Source organism: Balaenoptera borealis (genome assembly GCF_965194805.1).
Source record: "Balaenoptera borealis genome assembly, chromosome: 3".
NCBI lineage: Eukaryota > Metazoa > Chordata > Mammalia > Artiodactyla > Balaenopteridae > Balaenoptera > Balaenoptera borealis.
Window position 1 is genome coordinate 131,356,406 of NC_138866.1, and position 25,389 is coordinate 131,381,794.

The following is a 25,389-nucleotide window of genomic DNA, read 5'->3' on the forward strand; positions in this document are numbered from 1 at the left end:
CCTTGGGCAGTGTGGAGGTCAACAGGAGGGAGAAAGCTGATGGCACCAGTGTTCTCAGGCCTGGGCTCCAACTTCAGCAAGCGGCAGTACCAAACACAGAGGACAGCACCCATCCCAGAGTCTGATTCAGTTGGTGGGGGACAGGGCATTAGAATGTGAACCTCTAACAAGTTCCAAGGTGATGCTGATGATGCTGGTCCAGGGACCACACTTTGAAAACCACTGCGCTAGGGAGTTCTAGCCATAACTTTAGCAGAAGTTGTTCCAGTGTTTCTGTGACATACCACCCTGATGTCTGTCATTATACCCCACATTTAGTCAAGTTAAAACTGGGTCTGCTTTGGTCTCTGATTTCAAACAGTATAGGTCCAGCTGCTTTCCAGAAAAGAGGTACCTTCCAGTTGCCGCTAGCCTTCCCTAATAGACCTCATTCTACTCTGTCTGCAAAAGAATAAACCAGCGGGAAGCAAGTTTGTTTTCCTGCGATGGCTGCAAACCAAAGCAGTAAAGGGGAAGTGGAGAAGAGGAAATATTCACCTAGGGAAGCAAATACACTTGGAAAAAGCACCTCTCCAGCTGATTCTGATATGGTCTCCCCAGGAGGGCTACCCCCCACCCCACCCCCCGCCTACACAACTAAGAAAGCTAGTTTGAATGGATTAATGTATATGGCAGTAAGACTCATTGTTTTATTAAAAACTCAGACATACTGAGTTTTTTTTTTAATAAATTTATTTATAGATTTATTGATTTTTGGCTGCATTGGGTCTTCGTTGCTGCACGCGGGCTTTCGCTAGTTGCAGCAAGCGGGGGCTACTCTTCGTTGCAGAGCACGGGCTCTAGGCACGCAAGCTTCAGTAGCTGTGGCACGTGGGCTCAGTAGCTGTGGCTCGCGGGCTCTAGAGCACAGGCTCAGTAGTTGTGGCGCACGGGCTTAGTTGCTGTGCGTCATGTGGGATCTTCCCGGACCAGGGCTTGAACCCGTATCCCCTGCACTGGCAGGCAGATTCTTATCCACTGCGCCGCCAGGGAAGTCCCATACTGAGATTTTTAACTTTAGTAAATCTCATTAGATATGAAATGGCCTTGAACTTTCAGAGAAATGGTGGTTTAGATAGGAATTATTTTGTCACATGGTTGCCCTTAAGCAAAAATTTATTGAGAGTAAGAAAATATGTAAAAGTACTAAGATGCTACTGGGTGGGGGTTGGGGGGCGGATAACGAATTAAAATAAGAAGAAGAAAGCTGTGGATAGCTAAGGCCAAATGGCCCAGGCATTTAACTCTGGTGGGCACATGTCAGAGAAGCATATAGGTCATCTTTGCTCTACATCCGGGTCGCATGTAGCTGGTCCCATGGGAAGGCCCTTTCGGGAAGTGTGTACTCCATCTGGGTCCAGTTTTCTTGAGGTTTGGCAGGTTCTCATTTGGCCTGATTCAGACAAAACAGAAACTCGGATACTCTGATTTTTCAATGTGAAACCAACATACTCAAATTGCTTATTACTCAGCAGTAAGAATCTCAGAGGCCTAACGAACACTTCGGAATGTACTCTTCATCTCACATCAGGTCACGTGCCTGCAAAAGGCAGGCACGAAACACAGTCCCAAGTAAGCTCAGCTCCTGCACAAGCCTCAGCTTCTTCAGGAGCCAGAGCGAAGGTCCTGGACCTGGAGGTTCCAAACGGCCTGTGACAAATTCACATCCCCAGCAGAGCCACACCTGGGTTGGGTGACAACTTCCCAAGCCTCAGTGTGAAAGCCCAAGGTGGCCCTGGCTTGAACCAGATTTTAGAGCATCCCAATGACAGCCTCAGGGCTCGGCTCTGTGCTCAAGGCCACCCTTCAATCTCCATTCTAGCACAAACAATATTTTTATTTTATTGAAGTATGATTGGTTAACAATGTTGTGTTAATTTCTGCTGTACAGCAAAGTGACTCAGTTATATGTATAAATACATTATTTTTCATATTCTTTTCCATTATGGTTTATCACAGGATATTGAATATAGTTCCCTGTGCTATACAATAGGACCTTGTTGTTTATCCATTCTATATATAATAGTTTGCACCTGCTAATCCCAAACTGCTAATCCATCCCTCCCCCCCAAATAATTTTATTAATCCAACAACAGGGATTGTTACTCAAATGCAGATCAAGTTTTGATTTTCTGCAGCTTTAAACGCCTCTGCAATGGAGTCCCTTGTAGCCTCTTCAGGGAAGTGTCCCGCTGAGAGTTAAGGCTCTTGATTAATGATATTGCGTGTGGTACTTCCTTTAACCTATTTCCCCTGAGCAAATTGGGAAAGGGCGGGCATGTCTCCAAGATGTTGTTCTAGAAGTAGCCTTTCTCTATAGTTAGAAATCAAGGTCCTTACAGAGGCATTTCCTATTGAGAACTTCCTCACCTTTCCACAGGACTGCGAGACACCTGCCCCTGTTCTTATTTCCTGGGAGTGAATGTCTCTGGATGAAAGATTGTTTATTTTAGGAACATCCCATGCAGTGTAGTGTTTCTGCGCAGTATCCATCTCTTGTAAATATGTTAAAAATGTGTATTTACATAGGTGTCAACTGTGACATAGCAATATGCTTTTATCCAAGACCAATTCTTTCTAGAAGACACTGGCTATCCCTCAGCATCCAGTTACAATCCTGATCTCAAAGGCAAAGGGCTGGGATATTCCCAGGACTGAGCCCGGGTTAATAAGAAACTCCAGGGTGTGTGCATTAGTGCATCCCTTCCAACATCATTATCTGAATTACTCATAACAATAAGATAAAAGGACATTAAGGGGGCTTCCCTGGTAGCGCAGTGGTTAAGAATCCGCCTGCCAATGCCAGGGACACAGGTTCGATCCCTGGTCCGGGAAGATCCCACATGCCATGGAGCAACTAAGCCTGTGTGCCACAACTACTGAGCCCATGTGCCACAACTACTGAAGCCCGCGCGCATAGAGCCTGTGCTCTGCAACAAGAGAAGCCACCGCAATGAGAAGCCCATGCGCTGCAAAGACAAGTAGCCCCTGCTTGCCACAACTAGAGAAAGCCTGTGTGCAGCAGCAAACACCCAACGCAGCCAAAAATAAATAAATTTATTTTTTTAAGAAAGGACATTATTAAGATAAAATTCTATGGGATATTTCCAGGCATTAATTTAAGCTAATATTCCCAAGTGTTTTATAGTTTCCTTATAACCAGAGAACCAAGTCACCTCAAAGTCAGGTATGGAATAACAGCAAGATTCTTCTATTTGCCCTTAATTACAGTTATTCACAAGGTATATATGCTTATACCCACACCCATAAGAGATGTTGTTACCCAAGCGCTTCATCTCTGCTGGGACGTGTAATGTCTGACACTACCACTCCCTGGGAAGAGTGGCAGCACATCTCTCCCCATCTTGCTGCAATGGCAGAGCAACATGAGGGAACAGGCACCCCTTCAGAGACCATGGTCCTGGCAGCCTCACAGTCCCACTGTCTGGGTCCTAGGAATATTGAATTTCTGTGTCTCCTTTTCATATTTAATAATTATAGTACTTAATAACAAAATGATCATTTTTAAACTTTTTGTTTTAAAATAATAATAGAGTCACAGGAAGTTGCAAAGAAATGTAGAGGGAGGGCCCATGCACCCTTCAGCCAGCCTCCCCCATGTTAACATCCTGCATTTCTGCATAACCAGAGTACAATATTGAAACAAGGAAACTGACAAGGGTATAACCTACAGAGCTTATGCAGATTTCACCAGCTTTAAGCGCACTTGTGTATGTATATGTGTACTTCTATGTGATTTTCCATGTGTAACCTCTTATAAACACCACATCAAGATACAGTACCCCCTCAATGCTACCTCTTTGTAGCCACACCCATCCTCCCCATCCCTAACCCCTGACAACCACTAATCTGTTCCATAATTACGTTATTTCACAAATGCTACGTAAATGGGATCATGCAGCATGTTTCATTCTGGAATCAGCTTTTTGCACTCAGTAAAATGTCCTTGAGGCCCATCCAAGTGGTTATGTAACAACAGTTCATTCCATTTTATTGCTGAGTAGCATTTCAAGGTGTGGATGGACCACAGTTTGTTTAACCATTCACCCGTTGAACACCTGGGTTGTTTCCAGCTTCGGGCTATTATGAATAAAGCTGCTGTGTACACTCGTGTACAGATTTCTGTGTGAAAATAAATCCTCATTTCTCTGGGGTAAAAGCCCAAGAGTACAGTTGGGTTCATAGAGAAATTCTATTTATGGTTTTAAAAGGATTATTTCCCAAAGTGGGTGTATTTTACAATCCCACAAGCAATACTTGAGACATCCAGTTTCTCTGCATCGTGGCAACATTTGGTGTTATCGCCATTTTTGTTCTTGCCATTCTAGTAGATGTACAGTGATATCTCCTGGTGGTTTGAATTTGCATTTCTCTATTATCTAAGGATGCTTAACGTTTTCCATGTGCTTACTGCCACCTGCATATCTTCTACAGTGAAATGTCTCCTCATTTCTTGCTCATTTTCAAATTAGGTTTTTTTAATGTTCAATTTTTAGAGTTCTTTATATATTCTGAATACAAGCACTTTGTTGAGTATGTGATTTGCAAATATTCTCTCCCAGTCTGTAATCTGTCTTCTCTTTTTCTTAACAGGGTCTTTGTGCTCGCTTCGGCAGCACATATACTAAAATTGGAACGATACAGAGAAGATTAACAGGGTCTTTCCCACAGCAAATGTTCTTAATTTTGATGAGGTCCAATTTATCAACTTCTCCTTTTATGGATGATTCTTTTGGTATCAAGTCTAAGAACTTTGTGCCTAGTCCTAGGTCCTGAAAAAAATTTTTCAAAATGTTTTCTTCTAGAAGTTTTGTAGTTTTACATTTAAATCTATGATTTTTCTGGAGTAAATTTCTGTATGAGGTGTAAGGTTTAGGATTTTTTCCTTTCTTTCTTTCTTTTTTTTTCTTTTTGGGCCTCTAGATATTCAATTGCTCCTACACAATTTCTTGAAAGGCTATACATTCCTGCATTGAATTGTTTTTGGTTCGTTGCCAAAAATTAATTGGACATATTTGTGTGGGTTTATTTCTGAGTTCTCTATTCTGTTCCTTTGATATATGTGACTATCCTTTTGCCAATACCACACTATCTTGAATTCTGTAGCTCTACAGCAAGCATTAATATTGGGAAGAGTGATTCTTCCCATTTTATTCCTTTTCGTAACTGTCTTAGCTATTCTATGACCTGCGCTTTTCCACATAAATATCAGAATAAGCCTGCCTATGTCTACAAAAAGTTTGCTGAGATTTTGATAGGAATTGTGTTAAACCTAAAGATAATTTTAGGGATAATTGACATCTCCATTACAATGCTTCCTCCAATCCATAAACATGGTATGTCTCCACATTTACCCTGATCTCTTTTCATTTCTTTCATCAGCACTTTGTAATTTTCCTCATGCAGATCTTGTATGAGCTTTATTAAATTTATATCTAAGTATTTTATTTTCTTTGGAGCAATTATAAATGGTAATGTGTTTATGATTTCAGTTTCCACTTGTCCATGGTCAGTGTATAGAAATGCAATTGATTTGTATATGTTGATCTTGTATGCTGTAATCTTAATGAGCTCATTTATTAGCTCTAGGATTACTAGTTTTTTTGTTTTTGTTTGGTTTGGCTTGGTTTTGGTGGTAGATTCCTTAGTATTTTCTTCATAGGTAATCATGTTTGCTGCAAATTAAGTTTTATTTTTTCTTTCCAACCTGTATGCATTTTGTTTCTTTTTCGTATCTTATTGCAGTGGCAAAAACTTTTAGTACTGTATCAAGTAAGAGTGATGAAGCTAACATTCTTGTCTGTTCTCATTCTTAGGAGGGGAGGCATCAGTCTTTCACCAGTAGTATGATGTTAACTCTGGGATTTTTGTACATGCAATAGGAAGGCACCTCCCCAGGTTGCCTTCCACTGTGGTGTGGGTGGGTGGGCAGACACCCCTGGGCCTGGGTCTCCTTATGCTACTGGGTGGAGAGTAGGGCACCCAGAGCTGTGCCAACACTGCTCCTACAGGAGCATCAGTGCCTGCTGGTGCCCTGCGTGGGATGGGGCTCTCCTAGGTCACTGTTGGGCTTCCCCTTTGGCCACAGAGCCTTTTTTGTTTTTGTCTATACTTGCTGGCAGTTCTGGTTACAGGACTCTCCATGCCCAGGCTGGATGTACATGGGAGGTAGAAAGGAGACCCAGAGAATTCACCGTGCTATCATACTTCAAGTTCTCAGGTCCCCAGCCAGTCTGCCTTCTTCTCTCAGCTTCCACTGTTCTTTGACTGTTGTCTGTTGAATTATTTCCAGGATTTGGTTGTAGGGGAGGAGTTAGGAAAAGTGAATCTACACCATCTTGTTCTGGAACCAGGAAGTCTCTGTTTTTCAATTTTTCTACCATGTTTCAATGAACTGCGAGAAACTAAACCATCAGTTTACTTGTATTTTTGAGATATTTCTATAAGAAATGCATCATTTTCATATTGTGATAAATAGAATTTACATAATCTATATATATGATTAATGTCAGCAGTCTTTAAGGTCTCAGACACAAATGTCATCTCCGATTTTATAAGGTGTCTTTTACAGCTAGAACTCTGACTCTATTATCAAGTAGTTTTATTTAACTATTAAAATTGCCTTCCTCCACCATCCAGAATTTCAAAACCTAGTGTTCTAAACAGCTACAGGAGATGCCAACAATTTAAAGTTGGAACGGAGGTACAAAATAAAACTGTGCAAACTCCTGTCTACCCGAGTCACTCCACACACCTCCCCACTCCCCCACCCCCGGTGCCAGACAGCAGGTGCGAACCCAAGGAGCAAAGGCTCGTCCTCCACCCCTCATCGGCCCGAGGTGTGGCTGGGGCATCTCAAGTCGTTCCTCACCACTCAAACCCACATCAGTGTGCACAGAGGGTTCCAGGGGGCCACACCTCTGGGGATGTCAAACTTCAAAACAGAAAGCTGGAGACAGAAGGCAACTCTTCCACGTGAGCAGACAGAGATGCGATTAAACGGCAGGGAGTAGAATACCTTCTCTAAGAAACTGACTGAACTTTGCCTCTGCATAGACCGAATAGCTGATGTTCCCAACTCATTGCCTAGATTTGGTACAGAAAAGACATGCTCCTTTCTTGGGGGGTGGGGGTGGGCGTGGCAGGTTGACACTTGCATCCCTTATGACAGCAAATGTGCACATGCACACAGACACACACGTGTGTGCACCATCAGCTCTTTTAGGCACATATGAATGAAGACAGCTTCTTTCAACATCTTTCCCTAAGCCCTGACCCCGCAGATTTCCATCTACTCAGATATCACCCCAGCCCTTTGAGGATGTTCAAGAAGAACTCATCCCCCAAATAAAGACAGATGCTGGGCCACCCACATGACACTCCCAGTGTTTGAACTCTCACAGTCAATCATGCCAAGCCCACAGCTCCTGCCACAGACCCCACTAATTCCAGAAGCAATTTCTGGATGCTGTTTCTGGTTGATACCAGAAACTCTAAATTCACAAACACTCAACAGACACTGTCAGAAAGGGCTGGAGTCTCCTTTTCACTTTTCTCCACCTTCCCATGGCCTTAAAGCATAGTTTTGAAGTATTTGTCTAAAACAACAATGTCCCCCTCTGCCAAAACCATGACAAAGCCCACCACACTAGGAACTTTTGCTCAAGATAAATCAAGTGGAGATGACACTTACTTTACTATCACTCCAAATAATATGAAGGAGCCAAAATGTGAGAAACAAATGACACAAGGCCACAAAGCACACAGGGATTAAAAAATGCCTTTGTCATACACTTTGATAGCATGTTTATTATTTCTCATTGGTTGTATGTCATAACATTACAATTTGAATGCTTTCAAAAAGGGAGAGAATTTGCCATTCAGTGGAAATGACCTTGAGATAACAAATCCTGGAGTTTCTCTGTACATCCCACCTCTGGCCAGCTGGACCCTCTACAAACAGGAGGATTAATAAACTCCAACCTCAAGTTAAATTATGACGCAAATCAAAGGAACTTTTATGGGCCTGAACAAGGGTAATGAAGCTTAAGAAATATTTTTCTACACATCCATTTTCCTAATATATTCGTTTTTATGATGTCCTATTTTTAAAGGGATATATTAATTTCTCAGGTAATCAAAAGGGAAATAAGTAAAGTTGTTTTCCTTTAAAAACAATTTCTGTGTTCCTGAAAGCTTTCAAAATGTAGATAGAGTAAGAACTCACTTATTAGTAAAAGAAGGTTGAAAACCAGCCTCTTTCAGAAAGGGCTTCATGATCATGCAGTGAGAGTGATGGGCACAGCCCCACCTGTCCCCTCACCACGGCCCCCCGCCACTCCACGCACTCTGATTGGCGGGGGGGGGGGACAGGGGTCCCTCCCTGTCCACACCTTGCCCATCCCGCAGGGCTGCAGGCAAGCGATGGGGCGGGCACATTGGCCCTGCTCCTGCAGCAAAGCCACCAGCACGGTAGACCTGCAGACTCACCCTCTGGGGACAGGCCTAGCCCCAACTGTAAAATGAGACGTGGAACAGGGGTGGGGCCATGCGGGCAGGGATGGTGTGACAGCCTCAGGGACATGGAATGATCTCAACTCCTCCCTGTCTTCAGTGACAGATTTTAGGTCCACTGGGCCCTCCCTGTCTTCCTCCAATCACCAGTCACCACATGCCTCTGATTTGACCAAAAGGGACACAGCCCAGAACAAGGGCCCCATCAAAAGGGTGGAAGTGACCCAGGAGAAAGCCCCAAATGCAGGGAGATGGTGGCACCTCCATCTGACGAGGTGGAACTCACCAAGCAAGACCTTGGCCGGAGATTCTCAGGAGCTGTAAGACACCCTGGGCTCTGACCGTGGGGAATCAAAGCATGAACAAGGATGGAGACTCTGAACACCAGTAAGGATGACAGAGGCGAGAAAGGTGCCACAGGCGGCAAAGACCAAGTCACACCTGCAGAACCGCAAAGTCAGCAGGCCCTTTCTCCTGCACGTGTGGGCATCAGGACATCCCAGTGATGCGGCAAAAGTGACACCTGGTGCCTCCACCTGCGTGCACTGCAGTGAGCCGACAGCTGTGCCTGGGCGGCCAGTAAACAGAGCTGCCTCTGGACCCAAAGGAATCTCAAGCTCAAAGATAAAGGGCGGGATGATATCCAGGCAACAGGACCATGAGGGAGCACCTGACCCAGGCTAAGTTGACAGCAGTGCCCCCAAGTCTGCAGGTGTGTAGTTGGGGGAGACAGGTGTGGTTACGGATACATCAGCTGAGCTCCTGGAGACCTGTCTGTTGGCAGCACCACCTGAAGGTAAAGGGCTGAAGCAACCTCCTTAGTTCATGGGAGCCACACAAAAGCTAACGGTGGGGAAAGACCCCATAGTGCATGCTGCCTAGATGCACCCTGACTGTGCCATCCTGAATACATAGATACAGCCCCTGGAAACCAGGGCATCCAAATGAAATCCATGCAAAACATCCCCATAAAGGTCAAGCACAAGATACTCAAGCAAATACTTGTATACCCATGTTCATAGCAGCATTACTCACAACAGCCAAAAGGTGGAAGCAACCCAAAAATGTCCATCACCAGCTGAATGAATGAACACAATGGGGTCTACACATACTCCCTGAATATCATTCAGCCTCAAAAAGGAAGGAAGTTCTGACACATGCTACAATACGGATGAACTTTGAGAACATTATGCTAAGTGAAATAAGTCAGACACAAAAGGACAAATTTGTATGATTTCACTCATGTGAGGTCAAAGAGACAGAGAGTAGACTGGTGGGTGCCCAGGACTGGAGGAGGCAGGAATGAGTTGTTGTTTAATGTGGATAATTTCAGTTTGGGAAGATGAAAAAATTCTGCAGGTAATGCTGATGGTTGCACAACAATGTGAATGTAATTAATGCCACTGAACTGTACACTTACAAATGGTTAAATTGGTAAATGTTATGTGTATTTTACCACAATAAAAAGGTTTTAAAAGTAAAGCACAGGAAAGAGCACACTGGAGGGTAGGTGGCCAGTGTGCCCATGCGGCGTGGCTCAGGCTGCCCAGTGTGAACTGACAAGCCATCTGTGCCCAGAAAGTGGACACAGCCAGACACCCAGCATCTCACAGGCCACGACCACCAGACGGACCTCATGGCACACAGGGAAGGACCGTCCCTCTGTGAACAGTGGGCATTAGCAGTGCCTGAGGTTCTTTAAAGGTTCCTAAGTGGCCCTGGATAAATAAAAGAAATCCCGAGAATGAACTGGACTGTGCATCTGAACACACGCAACGCTCTCCAGTGAACTAAGATAAACAGAAGGCCACCTGAGGATGCTCCAGGGCATGCTCATACACAAAAACACACCATCACTGGGGTGCAGAAAAACATCACCACTTTTATTTGTAATTGCTATTTACCTTACTTTTAAATTCACTTATATATTCATGCATTGCATTACATGTCTATGATTTATACATAAATAAGTCCATCTTGAGCGCACACACACAAGTGCTTGTGACTTAGAAGGGTGTGAGATCAAAAAAGTTTGGAGATTACTGCTCAAATGAACCAGCTACACTGAAAAGAACGTCCATTACAACATTTAAACTTTTCTAAAAAGCATACATGCTCTTGGTCATTAACCCTTGGTAAATTCTGGGCCCTGGCATGTGTAAGGATAACTATCTGGTTTCAGACACTTTCTCAAAAGCCTGAAATAATTAAACAGCTGGAGCCTTATCCGCACCCACACACAAGATGAAAATGGCCCTGGATACTCACGTAGGGTAGCACACGGCCAGCATGTGGCTGGTGGCCCTGGGTAGCATCACCTGGGATCCCAGAGCCCAGAGCCATCTGTCCCACCCCCCAGGTGCACCCCCTCTGAGCCGAGACCTCCCTCTCTGGGCCACCATTTCCTGAGAGGGTCAATGAAGAATTTATCAGCACCTCCAGGGCTGGCTGTGAACTTCCCACACAAATTCATAAAAACTCTGAAGAGTATACAGTGCTAGAGACATGTATGATGTCTTATCACTAAATATTTCAACTGAAAAAACAAGTAAACACCTCTTTCCCACTCTACCATGTCCTCATGCCCCACTCAGCAAACGTGGAATTCTCAGGTATCATCAGCTGATTTCAAACAGCTACAGATGTTTTCAACTGAAACTAGATAAATTGATAGGAACACACAAAAGGCTATGGTTCAAGAACTTGGTATTTGTTTGTCAGATTCTCCCATCAACAGGGATGTGTTCATTTCCTGTGGCTGCTGTAACAAATCACCACAACTCAGTGGCCTGAAACAACACAAAAGTGTTATCATACAGTTCTAGAGGTCAGGAGTCTGATATGGGTCTCGTGGGGACAAAACCGAAGTCTCGGCAGGGCTGTGCTCCTTCTGGAGGGTGTAGGAGACAGGGTTTCTTTGACTTTTCCAGCTCCCAGAGGCCACCCACACTCCGCAGGTTGGGAACCTTCCCTCCATCTTCACAGCCAACAACAGTCAGTTGAGTCCTTCAAACGTTGCATCTCCCTGCCCTCTCTTCCTCTACCTTTAAAGACTGGTGATGAGACTAAGGGCTCACCAGAATAATCCAAAATAATCTCCCCATCTCAAGGTCAGCTGATTAGCAACCTTAATTACATCTGTAACCAACCTTAATTCCCCTGTACCATGTAGCCTAACAGTCACAGATTCTGGGGATTAGGATGTGGGCATCTCTGGGGGGCTGTTATTCTACCAACAGGCATTCATTGTGTCACGACTCAGGTATCACAAGGATTAGTTCACTCATTAGATCAAAGATGCTGAGGCCCTGTCACAGCATCACAGCAGGGGCAGTGAGGACTGGCTGGTCCCAGAGAGCAGGACAGGACAGAGCATATGGAGCAGAGGAAGGGCACAAACACCCAGGATACAGAGGAGGGACTCCTGCTCCAGGTATGAATGGCAGCAGGAGGGAGCGGTTAATAGGCCTTGGAGAAAAGGGCTGGGGATGGGGAGAGGGTGCTGGGGCAGAGGGGCTACAGGTGTGTGCAGCACAGCGGAGAGTAGGTGGCCCGGGACCTTGTGCACAGAGGTCCAGGGCTGCAGCTCAGCATGCAGGGTGCAGATGACATCGGGATTAATCAAGAGGTTCCAAGAGTCAAAGAAAAAGATGTAACATTTATAAACCGAAAAAGACAGCTCTGGTGGCAATGAGGAGGGGAGACCACAGGAGAGGTGCAGACGAAGCAGGAGTAGCTAAGTTAGGAGGTGAAGTCAGACACACAAGAAAGCTGAAGAGGGCCTGGGGTAGTAGCTGTGTGGAGACACATCTTAATGTAGGGTTACTGTTACTCAGGTGTGGGGAAGCCAACAGATCAGGAGACACTGCCAGTGAAAAGATAGTTTGTTTCTCAGTTCCCAGGAGGAGAGGCCACGGGGGAAGCACCACGGCAGTCAGGAGGCAGAGGAGTGGGGGGAAAACGTGGGCAAGAGACTTCACTGTGGTTTCCGTGGGAAGGACAGGGTGAGGCAGGGTAACCAGGCTCAGGAATAGTATCAGTAGGCTCTGGGACATAGGGGCTGTCCTCAGCTGTCTGCTACCTGGCCCTGAGGGTTTGGGGGCCCTGAGTGTGACAGCCTGATAAAAGGGTGTGTAGGGTGTGGGCTCTGGATTGGTTGGTTTGCATATGAAAGACACACTCACTGGCCAGTCCTTTGCTCTCTCTAGGAATTGGCTGGTCCTGGGAGGAGCCATCCACCCACAGGTGGCAAAGGCCAGATGTCAAAGCCTCTGAACAGAGGGCTTCCCGGTGGCGCAGTGGTTGAGAATCTGCCTGCCAATGCAGGGGACATGGGTTCGAGCCCTGGTCTGGGAAGATCCCACATGCCGTGGAGTAACTAGGCCCGTGAGCCACAGTTACTGAGCCTGCGTGTCTGGAGCCTGTGCTCCACAACAAGAGAGGCCGCGATAGTGAGAGGCCCGCGCACCGCGATGAAGAGTGGCCCCCGCTTACCGCAACTAGAGAAAGCCCTCGCACAGAAACGAAGACCCAACACAGCCATAAATAAATTAATTAATTAATTAATTAACTAAAAAAAAAAAAAGCCTCTGAACACAGACAATTAAAAAACAAGGGCCTGAAGAAGCAGGGACTGACTTAAGATGTCACTGTATGCAGTGATTGGGATCAGAGCCAAGAGTAACAGACATGGCGGTCCCTGCAGCAGCCCACCCCTCCTCCAGCCTTGCAGCACTGTGAAGGAATTCCCATTAAGTCACAGAAGATCAATGAGACAGAAAACAGGGTGAAAAGAAAGTAAGGCCAGAAGCAGGGCGGTTACAGCGATCAGTGGGGAGTACCCACAGAACCAGGAAGACGCCCCTGCCATGGGGCAGCCACAGCCCCGGGACTCAGCCCCACCCTGATGCTCAGCTGATGTGAAGGAGTCCCGGGCCTGGCGCCCTGGCCTAGCGTCAAGCCTGTTAAAGAGGCAACACAGCAACCAGACCTCAATGTAATGAATCAAACTTTCCACCCCGCTTAAAAGCAATGATTTTTCTTTCCAAAAACAAAAAAACAAAAAACCACTGTAAGTGGAAAACGTTACAATGCCAGTCTCAGTATACCAGGAACAGTTGCACACATCTGATTTGACTAAAGTCTGTCACGGCAAAATAAAGAAAGAAAGTAAAAGAATGAGGATGATAACTGCAATATGGAATGCTAGGGCCTAGGCTGCTACCAATTAGTCATGAGAAACAAGACACATCTACTAAACTATCGTGCCGTTTAGCACAAGTACTCTTTTATAAAATAAATACATGCTGTGTGTATCCTGAGGCTGTTAAATGAAGAGGGAACAAATCGCTTGCACACGTTTAAAGATGGCTTGTTTGTTCAGAGACAAAAGCTGAGAGCATCCCAAGAGGAACGCTGCCTCCCTCCCAACAACCCACTCTCTTCCTGCCGTGTCTTTTTGCCTCAGATCGCTCTGAGCTTTCTGAGTCAACAGATTTCCTGAGCCACTGGTCCTGAAGATGACCGGGATAGAGAAAGTGGATGGATTTTGTAACTGAAATGAAAATGATTTCCAACTTGGCCAAGGGCAAGGGGAGAGGTCCCATCTGTGTGTCCGCCCGGGCGCTGGAGAGAACAGCACTAGACTGGGAGGTGGCCGCACCCTGAGTAATCCCGGGGCACCCTCCTCCGCCCACTCACCGTCCGGAGAAGACCCTGCATCTGGGCACCACCCGAAGGAGGCTGGCAGGACACGAAGCCAGGGCGGCTCAGGTGGGATCCACCTGCATGCGCCACGCCCGCGTCCCCATCTGCAGCTGACCCATGGGGCAGATGCCGCCAAGAGCCCCAAGGTCACATCTGACAAAGGAGAGAACTTGGAACCAAAACTGAACTCTCCTGAACTTGGTTTTCTTTAGCTGTCATGGAAGCACACAGAAACACAGGGCGGGACAGAAGAGCAGTGAAAAGCGCCTGGTGACAGCTTGGGCTTCCTCCCATTCCATTAACCCCTCAGATACTAGAGTCCTTTAGGAGCAGAAATTTCCATCAGAAAAGCACTGACGGGACTTCCCTGGTGGTCCAGTGGGTAAGACTCTGAGCTCCCAATGCAGGGGTCCTGGGTTCGATCCCTGGTCAGGGGAACTGGATCTCACATGCATGCAGCAACTAAGAGTTCACATGCTGCAACTAAGGAGTCCGCATGCTGCAACTAAGCTCCATTGCAGCCAAAATAAGTAAATAAATATTAAAAAAAAGAAAAGAAGAAGAAAAATTAAGGCAGATCCTGAGCTGACGGGACGTTCCTACTCTTCTAAGCTCTGGAATCTCAGAAGGGCCATGAAGTCCTCTTCTGAGGAGCCCTGCACGCAGGTCACTCCTGGAGGAAGCCACCCTGGCTGCTCAAGACTTGTTCTCCTTTTGAAAACCAAGGACCTACTGTAGGTTGTTGTTGCAAATAGGTCAATGAATTTAACTCATTGATATTTTTAAAACCAAAGAAAAAAAAGGATTTTACCACATCCAATGGATTTATAAAACTCACCACACTGCTTTCTAATTATTAATCTAAACAAATAATGCCTTAATGTCACCATGTCCCTGTAGTGCTTCTCCAGTGAAGTGCATTTCTAAGAAGATACTTGAGCCACCAGGAGCATCCCGAGATTATCAGGGGTCCATGAGATTAGCAACGGGAGTCCGCAAGCTACTTTCAATATTTCAAAATGCTTTCAAAAGCAGTCCATTTACCCAGGGTAAAACTACACAGGCTAATGACAAAGGTCTTTGTTTTAGCTAAAAGTATATCTACTTCAACTTGTATGTTGGGGGCAATGTATACAAACTGTACTCTGGGAAAATGCAAAACAAGTAAACATAGAAAGCCAAGCTAAGTGTATTCTAAAAAAGCAAAGATCAAAATAGCTTCTCCATTTTTCCTGTGAATTCTTTCAGTGCATTATATATAGCAAGGTAAGTCTTGTACAAATAAGTACAATGGGCTCCCTTGTTAAGGGAATTCAACAAGAAGCTGGACCACCCCACTGTAAAGGGCAGAACCCTAGCAGACACACAGCCCTCTCTCAATCTTCCCAAGTCAAGGAATCCAGAAACGTGGATAAGCTTTGTCTTTAAAATGTCTTCCAAAAGTGCTTTTCAATGAGGGCTTGACTGGTCTTGGGGACAGGGGCGTTCTTTATGGGGTGGCACTATCCAGAACTAGGCAAGAGCATCACATACCATTCAGCACCCTGGTCCAGGTGCACCAAGTCCTAGAAAGGCTGGCAGTCACTGTGATAACTGAATATTTGCAAACACACCTAGAGGCAGTACTGCCCCCACAGATGAGACACCTGACTCCTTCCAGAAAAGATGAAACCTGCAGAGTAGCTGATCACCATAATGAATGACCATCAGATGAAGGTCCAGCCAGACCACAGCATGGCAGAACAGAACAGACATATTGGGCTTCTCAGGCCACTGAAAGCTTTCAAAGAATTGTGTCAAAAATAATAAGGCCACTAATCAACTAAAATGGACAAAAAACCTGAACAGACATTTTCCCAAAGAAGATATACAAATAGCCAACAGGTACACAAAAAGGTGCTCAACATCACTAACCATCAGGGAAACGCAAATCAAAACCACTATGAGAGGGGCTTCCCTGGTGGTGCAGTGGTTAAGAATCCGCCTGCCAATGCAGGGGACACGGGTTCGAGCCCTGGTCCAGGAAGATCCCACATGCCACGGAGCAACTAAGCCTGTGTGCCACAACTACTGAGCCTGTGCTCTGGAGCCTGCGAGCCACAACTACTGAGCCCACACGCTGCAACTACTGAAGCCCACGCACCTAGAGCCCGTGCTCCGCAACAAGAGAAGCCACTGCAATGAGAAGCCCATGCACCGCCATGAAGAGTAGCCCTGCTCACCACAACTAGAGAAAGCCCGCATGCAGCAACGAAGACCCAACACAGCCAAAAATAAAAAATATATATAAATAAATAAATAAATTTTTTAAAAAAAAAGAAAAATCAATGTAACACATTATATTAATTTAATAAAGGACAAAAGCCACATGATCGTGTCAATAGATGAAGAAAAAGCATTTAACAAAATCCAACACTCTTTCTGGATTTTAAAAAATAAAATTAAAAGAAAAAAAACCTCAACAAAGTCAACAAAGAATAGAAAGGAACTTTCTCTGATAATGGCATCCATAAGAAAGCCACAGCTAGCATCACACTTAATGGTGAAAGACTGAATGTTTTCACCCTTAGATCAGGAGCAAGACATGATCATATATAGAAAATCCTAAGGAATCCACAAAACAAGTATTAGGTCTAATAAATGAGTTAGCAAGGGGGCAGGATACAGGATCAGTACCCGAAGGACTGACCAATACTTGTTACTGCATTAATGGAAAAACCATTTCAATCTGAATAAAAATGTAGTTTAATTTAATAGGTTTGTGCTAATGTTAATTTCTTAGTTTTGACAACTGGAGTACAGCTAAGTAAAATGTTAAAATTAGAGGAAGGTTGGTTAGGGGTATACTATTTTTGCAACTTTTCTATAAAGTCTAAAATTATTTCAAAATAAAAAGTTTAAACATTTTAGAAAACCAATTAGTTCCAATTGGAAGATGCTAGTGATCCAAATCAAGCATTTCTCTCTCTTTCCTATATGAGTTGTACCACTGGGAAACCAGGCAGTAGATGAGGGGAAGAATTTTTTTATGAAAGTATTCCCAATAATAAATGAAAGAATTAGACCACCATCATTTCACAACCACTAGCAAATAAATGGATGTAGGCAATGATCATCATGGCTGCTAACATCACAAAAAGATGGACCAAGGAACTTTATGTTCCTCCTGATGGAAGTGCACCACCTACGCTTGTGGTTTTGACCAAAAAAAAAAAAAAAATCAAACCTGAACCTGATGAAACTCTGATAAAGCATTGAGACTCACCTACCACTTCACAGGAATTACAGTAGAAAGAAATATGTTACATGATCCACAGGAAAGGAATCAGCAATATTCAAGCTATGCGAAACCCTCCAGGACAAATAACTCAGTTTCTTCAAATATATTTTGCAAGGGGAAAAATAAATAAAACAAATTGCAAGGGGTAAAAAGAGAGAGAGAGAGAGGGAGAAAGGGAATTTTAAAGGAAGAAATCAAAAGAGTAAAGGAGCCCTAAAAGACAGATCAGCCAATTGCAATGAGGCCACCTTATCTGGATCTGATTCAAACACACAAATTGAAAAAAAAATATGGCATTTATGAGACAAGTGGAAATTTGAACATTGATTGGGTATTTAATAATATTAGGAATTAATATTAATTCTTTATAATAATGGTATTGTAGTTTAGGTTTTTAAATAGTTGTTGATTTTCTAAAGATAAATGCTGAAACATTACAGAAGAAATGTCCTGATGTCTGGGATGTGCTTCAAAATAAAAGGGGGTGAGGGAGTGAGGGCAATATGGATAAACAATGTTGCCATGAGGTGCTAACTGTTAAACTAGGTGATGGAGACACAGAGGTTCCCTATCTGTGCACTGCTCTTTATCTGTGTAAACAGAATGCAACTGGAAATCAATAACAATGAAATTTGGGGAAGTCAGCAATATATGGAAATTAAAACATTCCTAAATAAAATGGGTCAAAGAAGAAATCACCAGGGAAATTAGAAAATACTCTGAGATAAATAAAATATTGAAGGTTTTGTCTTTTGGGGTTTTTTTAAATGAAGCATACTGCTCTAGGAGGTGGAGACGACAAGTACAAGAAAACTACAAACATGGAGTCGGAGCAGGATGACTCTGGGCTCAAGCCATGGCACTGTCATCTCCTAATAGGGAACCCCTAAGGCAGCTATCAAGCCCTGAAGCTCAGTTTCCTCATCTGTGAAATGGGGATGTGAAAATAGGACCATCAGGATGTTAAGATGGAACTGTGCACTAAGACACTTGGCTCATATTAACAAGTATAAAAAGAACCTTCCCATGAACAAGACTAACTCCTGAGGGCAACCAAGTTTTTAGGGAAAGATAGGTTCTTTTTCTATAACTGGACCCTATTTATGACTCATGAAAGGTATCAAAAGAAAAATTATTTCAAAAAACCATGTGAATGGCAATGTCCAAATATTATTCCTCAAGTATCCCCCAACCTAGCACACCAGAGGGATGTCCCTGCTTAAAGAGGACTTGCATTGTCCTGATATGTCCCTGTCCCCTGAGTCTTGCGCTGGTACCTCTGCTTCTTCAAATCTTTTACTCCAAATAAGACAAAGATGCTGTGCTTCCCAGGGGCAAAATGTTTCTGCTGCTGGTGAGGAAGAGACTGGGCTCTCCAGGAAAGGGAGGAAAGGAGGACCAAGACAAGATAAATGGACAGAAACAAAAGGAGAACTTTGTCAGGTCCCATTTCAGGCTCTTCTGAAAAAACAAATCATGAAGCCCAGGGTAAGCAAATTGGACAGATAACCCTGATGAGCTGGGGAAACAAAGCGAGAATCAAAGGAAAGGGAAGAGACAAATATCAGAGTAATTCCAAGATAAGGATTAGAGTACGCCCTGACTACCTGTTTTCCCACAAGATGGTGGAAAGACACCAAGATGCCATACTCAAGTCCAAGAACAGAGCCCCCAAAGCCCAAAAGATTCAGGGAAAAGTCATCTTGGGTTAATTCATGCAGAAACGCTGCTGTTTCCATCATCCTAGAGACAGACACTGAAAGGTGCCTGTGTTTGAGTTATCTCAAAGCGTATGGAAGCAAAAGGGAAAAAACATTACACAAGAACCCAGGAAGGGTTTGGGCAGAGGGTGGGGAGCCCATAGCACAAGGGTGCCAAACTCTCCCAGGGCCACAGGATCAGGGCCAGAAGGGGCACGTGGACCTGGGGCCAGTACCCCACTTGACTAGTTAGGAAATGGAGTGCAGGTGAGGCAGGGGGGCTTGTGCAGAGTCTCGGCCAGGCAGGACCCCCACCTCAAGCTGTGCCACTCTGAGGCTCATTCCATTTCTGGCAGCAAGGGCGAGGTTTCTGGTTTTAACGTGTTACACCCCCGCCCTGTGGTTGAAGAGGTGGATGAGTGCTTGGACCCCTGCTTCCGCCCTTCACCTCTCTTGGGCAAATCCCCTTCCAGGAATGTTTCTACTTAAATTTCCCCCCAGCTCCTCCTCTGATAACCATGCTCTGCTTTCCCACCACCAGAACCGCCACTCTCTGGGCTGGCTCTGCACTCCTGTCCCCTCTCCTCTGTCAGTCCCACCTGCCTTGGGACCTGTGGTCATTCGCTGCCCCCTTCATCCCAGCCCCTGGTGGCGCCTGCCCTGTCCCAGCTGGATGCTCGCTTGGTACTGGAGGTGGATGCCTGCCAGCTAAAGTGAACTCCAAGCCCCCCAGCAACAGAAACCTGAGGTCACATTGGGAGGGAAGGGGGACAGAACCCAGTCATCCCCTTTCTTTCCACCTGTGCCCAGAAGGAGGTGGTTTCTCCAGCCAACTGTCACCAACACCAGGGAGGTCTACGTGACCAGAAAGGGCTTCCATGCCTCCCCCATCGCACTAGCCCACAGCCGAGTGATGCTCAGACTGACTTTCCCCCAGGGTGGGGGCCACAGGCAGGATCTGAACCCCCAGGATCACCCACTGCGCTCTTATCCTGCTGGCTCAGGAGGGTTTTCCTAAACACAGCCTGAAATCCAGGAGGTGATACCGTGGGCTCAGGCCGTGGAAATAGGACCTCCACTCAGGTTTGTTCGTGCAAACCAAGCCGTGATGTGGACACCAGCTCTCCCACCTCCAGAGGCTCAGCAGCCCAGGGGTGGGGGGAGGAGAACCTGGGAACCTGCACTTCCAGCAAGCCTGATGGGGGATTCTCACAGAGAGGGGACCCAAGGACTCCGTTATGGGGACACACCACATAAATAACGGTACAAATCATTGATGCACTGCACGCTCCAGTCAGAACACAGAGAAGCAACCCTCCAGAGACACTGTCAACAGGTCAGGCTTCCACAACTAAAGTCTGCTCTCACTCTGCATTTACATGCACTTGACTGAAGCCCCATTTCACAGCCACCAGAGCAGTGACACAACACAGGACAGACCCTGACTGTGCACCACTGTGGGGCCACTGCCTCTGTAGTCACCAAAGGCCTTGAACGAACTCTGGCCTGACATAAAATGTCATTTCCCAGGCTTCTCTGGCCAGCCTCAGTGCCAGCTCTCTGAGATCCTGACTTCAAGGCCATACACGTCCCTGTGCACAGGTTAAGACCTGGTTGCAGTCTCAGGGGGCCCTGACTCTGTCACGTGCGCCACGCTCCCTGGTCCTCAGACTCGTGCGCTCTGCAGGGAGTCTCCTGAGCTGCCTCTCTGGGCTAGCAGCCCCACCCAGGACCCCCACGGACATGCCCCATGGTGCAATCGGTCCCCACGGTAAGCTCCAGGTGAAACCCAGACTCTCCCTTCTCCAGAGCCTGGCCTGGGTCTGGCTCAGTGAGGAAGAGCTCAGGGTGTTGGTTTGAGCCGATGGGCAACAGCAGCAAGGCAGCCACATGCAGCGTGGAATGCAATCGGAGGACAGGGAGGGCTCAGACATCCACAGGACTCAAAGCCTAGGCCGGAAAACACCCATCCCAGACTTTCTGGGCCCAGAGAAGTTTGACCTGGCTTCTGAAAAGGGATGGCTCTCCTCCAGACAGGCCTCCTCTCCACACACAGCTGCCACCATCTCACACCCACGGAGCCTCCCCAGGAAGAAGGCCAATTCTCTCCCCAGGAAAGCATTCAAGGAATTTGACTTGGGAACTGAGAGGTTCTGGGGAACTCCTCCTGAAAGCACCATTATCCCCAAGGCCTTGCCCCCGAGGACTGTACCCAGCTTTTGAGAACCCAGGTCAGGTCAGGGCAGAAGGGGAAGAGAATGCGGATGGGTGGGTCCACGAGGAAGATGAAGGTTTCAGAATCCCATGAAGCATTCCAAGGCCATGGAGTCCAGAGATTGCTTTGGGGTTCCACTCTGAGTTTTCTCATGGGCATGTTGGGGGTGATGGTTGTTTTAAGGGTTAATTGACTTCATGGGTCGAAAGTACTTTGTCAGCTGAAAATAAACTGTTTCTTGAGGCCTAAGTATTCCTAAAAAGGAGGCTACAGGAGCTACCAGCTGAGTAATAACAAGAAGTGATACACGTGTAAAGACTAAAACCTGGAGCCCCATTGGGGTCATGGTGAGCAGAACAGACTGGAGTGCTGGAACGGGGGACCCTGAGGACATCTGCGTAAGGGTGCCCCCTCCCTTCTTGGCTTCAGGAGCCTGGGGAACAGGAGCCAGGAAACCCCACAGCCCTTTCTATCAATGTCATGCTTGCTGACTGGACAACGGGTACCCCTTGATGGGAAGCAGGCAGCATTACTCAAAAGTGGGTCATGATATAAGCATCACCTCTGTGCTAATTAAATACACAGATTCCTGGGCCCAATCCCAGATGAGCCTGTCAGATGTGTTGGGGACTGGAGCCTGAGAATTGTTAAATTGTTTATTCTTAAATTCAAGTTGTTAAATTGTTATTTTTAATAAGTTCCTCAGGCTGATTCTTATATAAATTTAAGAAGCACAAGCACCAGAATATTGTAAAAGCTGTAAAGTCGGGAAGACCTGGGTCAAATTCTAATACTACTACATAGCAGCTGTGTGGATTTGGGCAAGCTACTTAACCTCTCTGAACTTCTGTTTATTCATTTGTAAAATAAGTATAAGGCACAATCAGTGCTGCTGGGAGGGTCAGAGATACTCAAAGGCATTCATGGTCTTCGTCTAAACTATCCTAAGAGGCAGGAATAACCATGGCCCACTGAGAGTACAAGGGGCTTCCTGGAGTCCGCTCACATGTGATGGTGGCTGAACAAGGCTAATGTCCTTCACCTCAGAGGCCCATATCAGCCCCTACACCGAGACTCAAGCAAAGACAACAGGAGGGAAAGATGGGCTGAGCTCTGGATGGAGGCCAAGACCATCTGCCTTCCTGAGGGGTGCGGTCTTGAGGTGGACTCCACTACTAGACACAGCTCCAAGATGGGTATGCAGCCAAGTGGCTCTCTTGGGGTGGGGAGTGTAAAGAGAGAAGAGACAGAAGCATCCCAGACAGGTCCCGCCTGATGATCCAAAACTTTAGAGAGGTGCAGGGAGAGAGAAGGAGCAGGAGGAGCCCAGAGGAAGTACATTCCTTGGTACTAACTGTGGACAGGACTTGAAAAACCCCTCAAAGCCTCAGTCTTTCCATCTGGAAACTGGGGTTAATTTTTTAAAAACTGAACAGTCAACTATGGGATGGCACCTAGCTGGGTGGCCTGCTCACAGCTCACGTCAATGGATGGACGCCGCTGTTACTACTCCTGCCCTTTTAACTGGTCTCTGCCTGGCATGTCAGAACTTGGCGGCAGTTTCACTCTGTTGCCCCAAGACGAAATGTTATCTAAGACCGAGCTTTACATTCATTCCTGTCTAGGTTGTTAAAGTCGTTCAACATCCTGGTGCTTGGAGCCTGGCTGAAGATTGAGGCTGGGACTTCAGGCTGGGGCGCCCGGGAATAGATTTCCCTCCTTTTTACTTATAAGGCAGGAGCGGCTGGGAATGAGGACGCCCAGCTGCCTCTGGATTCCAGCCCTGGGATCCCTAGGCTCAGAAGCGGCGTCTGAGTGACAATCAAGGACAGGGTACCCCTGCACCCCGACATCTACGGTTTCTTGTTCTCCGCGACCCGAGTCGCAGAGTCCCGGCTCGGCCCCCGGCCCCTCGAGGCCCGGCCCTCCGCCCAGAGTTGAGCCGCTCTCTCCGGGCCTCCCCACCCCGTGCCACTCACGCCGCGCCCAACGCCAAGTTTCCGAGAGCGCCCCGGCCCTGCGCGGACCCAGCGCCGCCCCGCCCGCTCCGCTCACCTGCTGAAGACGAGGCAGCCCAGGTGGTTGATCTCTTGGTCGGAGCGGTGACGGCTGTAGTCCTCCCACAGGTCCTTGAAGGCCGTGACCGCCAGGATGAAGAGCACAGGCGCCAGTGCCAGGCCGGGCTGAAAGGCGTTCACGGCCGGCACGAAGTTGAGCAGCGCGATGAAGACGAAGTACACGTTGGCCAGGCGATGGAACTGCTCGAACAGGTTCTTGGGCAGGAAGGACAGCAGAGTGTACTTGGTGGTCTTGAGCCGGTTGTCGGACAGGTGCTGGGAGCCCCCGCACCGCCGCCGCCGCCGCGCGCCCTTGGCCGCGCTCGCCGCGGGGTCTTCGGCGCCCGGGGGTGGCAGCAGGTTGGAGCGCACCGTGCGCGTCCTGACCTCCCTGCGCCGCCGCCGCCGCCGCCGTCCCGGGGGCCCGGGCTCCTCAGCCGCCGCCGGCTCCCGCTCCATGGCCGCGTGTCGCCGCGCCCGGCTCCTCCGCCGCTCGCGCCCGCCCGCGCCAGCCTCCTAGGTGATCATCGCCGGCTGCCCGGCGCGGCGGCGCGGGCTCCCCGCCTGCGGGACGCACAGAGACGCGGTTAGCGGCCGCCCCGCCCAGCCCAGCCCAGCCCAGACCGCCCCCCCGCCGTCGGGGCCGGGCGCCGCACAGAGACCCCTTGTCCTCGCACCCTCCCAGGCCTTTCCGCCCCGGCGGCTCCCGGCCCCGCCCCGCGCCGCGCCCAGCGTGGGACACCGCGGAGAGCGGGAAACAAAAAGCCGAGCTGGAAACTTTAGAGCGGCTTAGTTTCGTTTCCCAGAAGCATCAGTTCGGTCCCAGCACATTGCAAACGCGCCCCGCCACCGGAGGAGAGAGGAGGCGGCAGAGTGTGGGAGGAAAGGACAGCAGCCCCCCTAGGCTGGCGGGCTCTTCCCGAGTCCGTGCAGGAGGCTACGAGCCTCCTGGAATCAACTGGAATCAAAATTCAAATGAACCAGGGCATACCAATGCTCCGATTTTTATGTCTTATTTACCAAGGACATCTGCTCCTGGGACCCCAAGAGGATTCTTCGTTGCCTCTACACTCTTCCTTACCCTGCCCTTTCAGATTCACTTCTTGGCTGAACTAGACTTTGAACTTTCATGATCATCACTGCCTTTCCTTACTTCCCTAAATAGGAATTTTTTTTTTCTTTTTTTCCCCTTAATTGAAGGGAGGAATATTTCGCTAAGCAAAGGCAGGCTTTGGTTTGCTCTATTTCCGTCTATTTTTCTCTCTGGTAAACCCTGAGGGCCAAAATATACCTTGTGTGCTCTGGTTCTGAAGTGGCCTCTATGACCCAGACGGTGACAGGGCGTTGAAGATGGTTGTTGGAAGGGGAAGGAGGGGCCCAGGAGGGTGTGGCAGAAGTGTCTGTTGGTGCAAAGGGCTCCCCTCAGTATTCACAGGGAATCAGAGAGAGCAGTGTGTGAAGGGTGGGCAGAGGCTGGGCATGGCAGAAGGTATGGGGAGTCCCAAGTGGGGACAGTAAGACTCGTCTCCGGATGTACTACAGCCAGCGGTGACAGTTTGGCCACTTTAGAAGTACAGATGTGAGAAGAAGGGATTTCCTGCCCAGGAGACCATGGCTGGGAATTTGGGTGAGAGGAGCACTTTCGGGTACTGCCTATCTGGATTTGGGGAGCTGCTGGCCTCCTCCTCCTCCTTCAGGCCAGCCCCTCATTTCTCTTACTGCATTGGGACACTATCATCTCCCAAGGGACCACCTCAGCAGCCTCTGCTGACCTGAGTTCCTCCCTCAGGTGCCTGCTGACAAGTCACTTCCCTGGCTTTGCTCAAATCACTTACCTCTTCCCCATGACGCTCTCTC

At 47.3% G+C, this 25,389-nt stretch overlaps 1 protein-coding gene across 3 annotated transcripts in view; it reads right to left on the reverse strand.

The window, feature by feature from the left end:
- ATP10A (ATPase phospholipid transporting 10A (putative)) overlaps positions 1–25,252 on the reverse strand; it is a 179,254-nt gene extending 154,002 nt beyond the window's left edge. For 2 of the 3 annotated variants that reach the window (XM_082385136.1, XM_082385135.1), the window contains exon 1: positions 23,531–25,252. In XM_082385136.1, coding sequence (XP_082241262.1) covers positions 23,531–23,991 — 461 coding nt within the window. In that variant the 5' untranslated portion in view covers positions 23,992–25,252. The remainder of the gene's footprint in view (positions 1–23,530) is intronic. The other variant, XM_082385134.1, reaches the window with a different exon arrangement.
- Between the last annotated feature and the right edge of the window lie 137 nt (positions 25,253–25,389).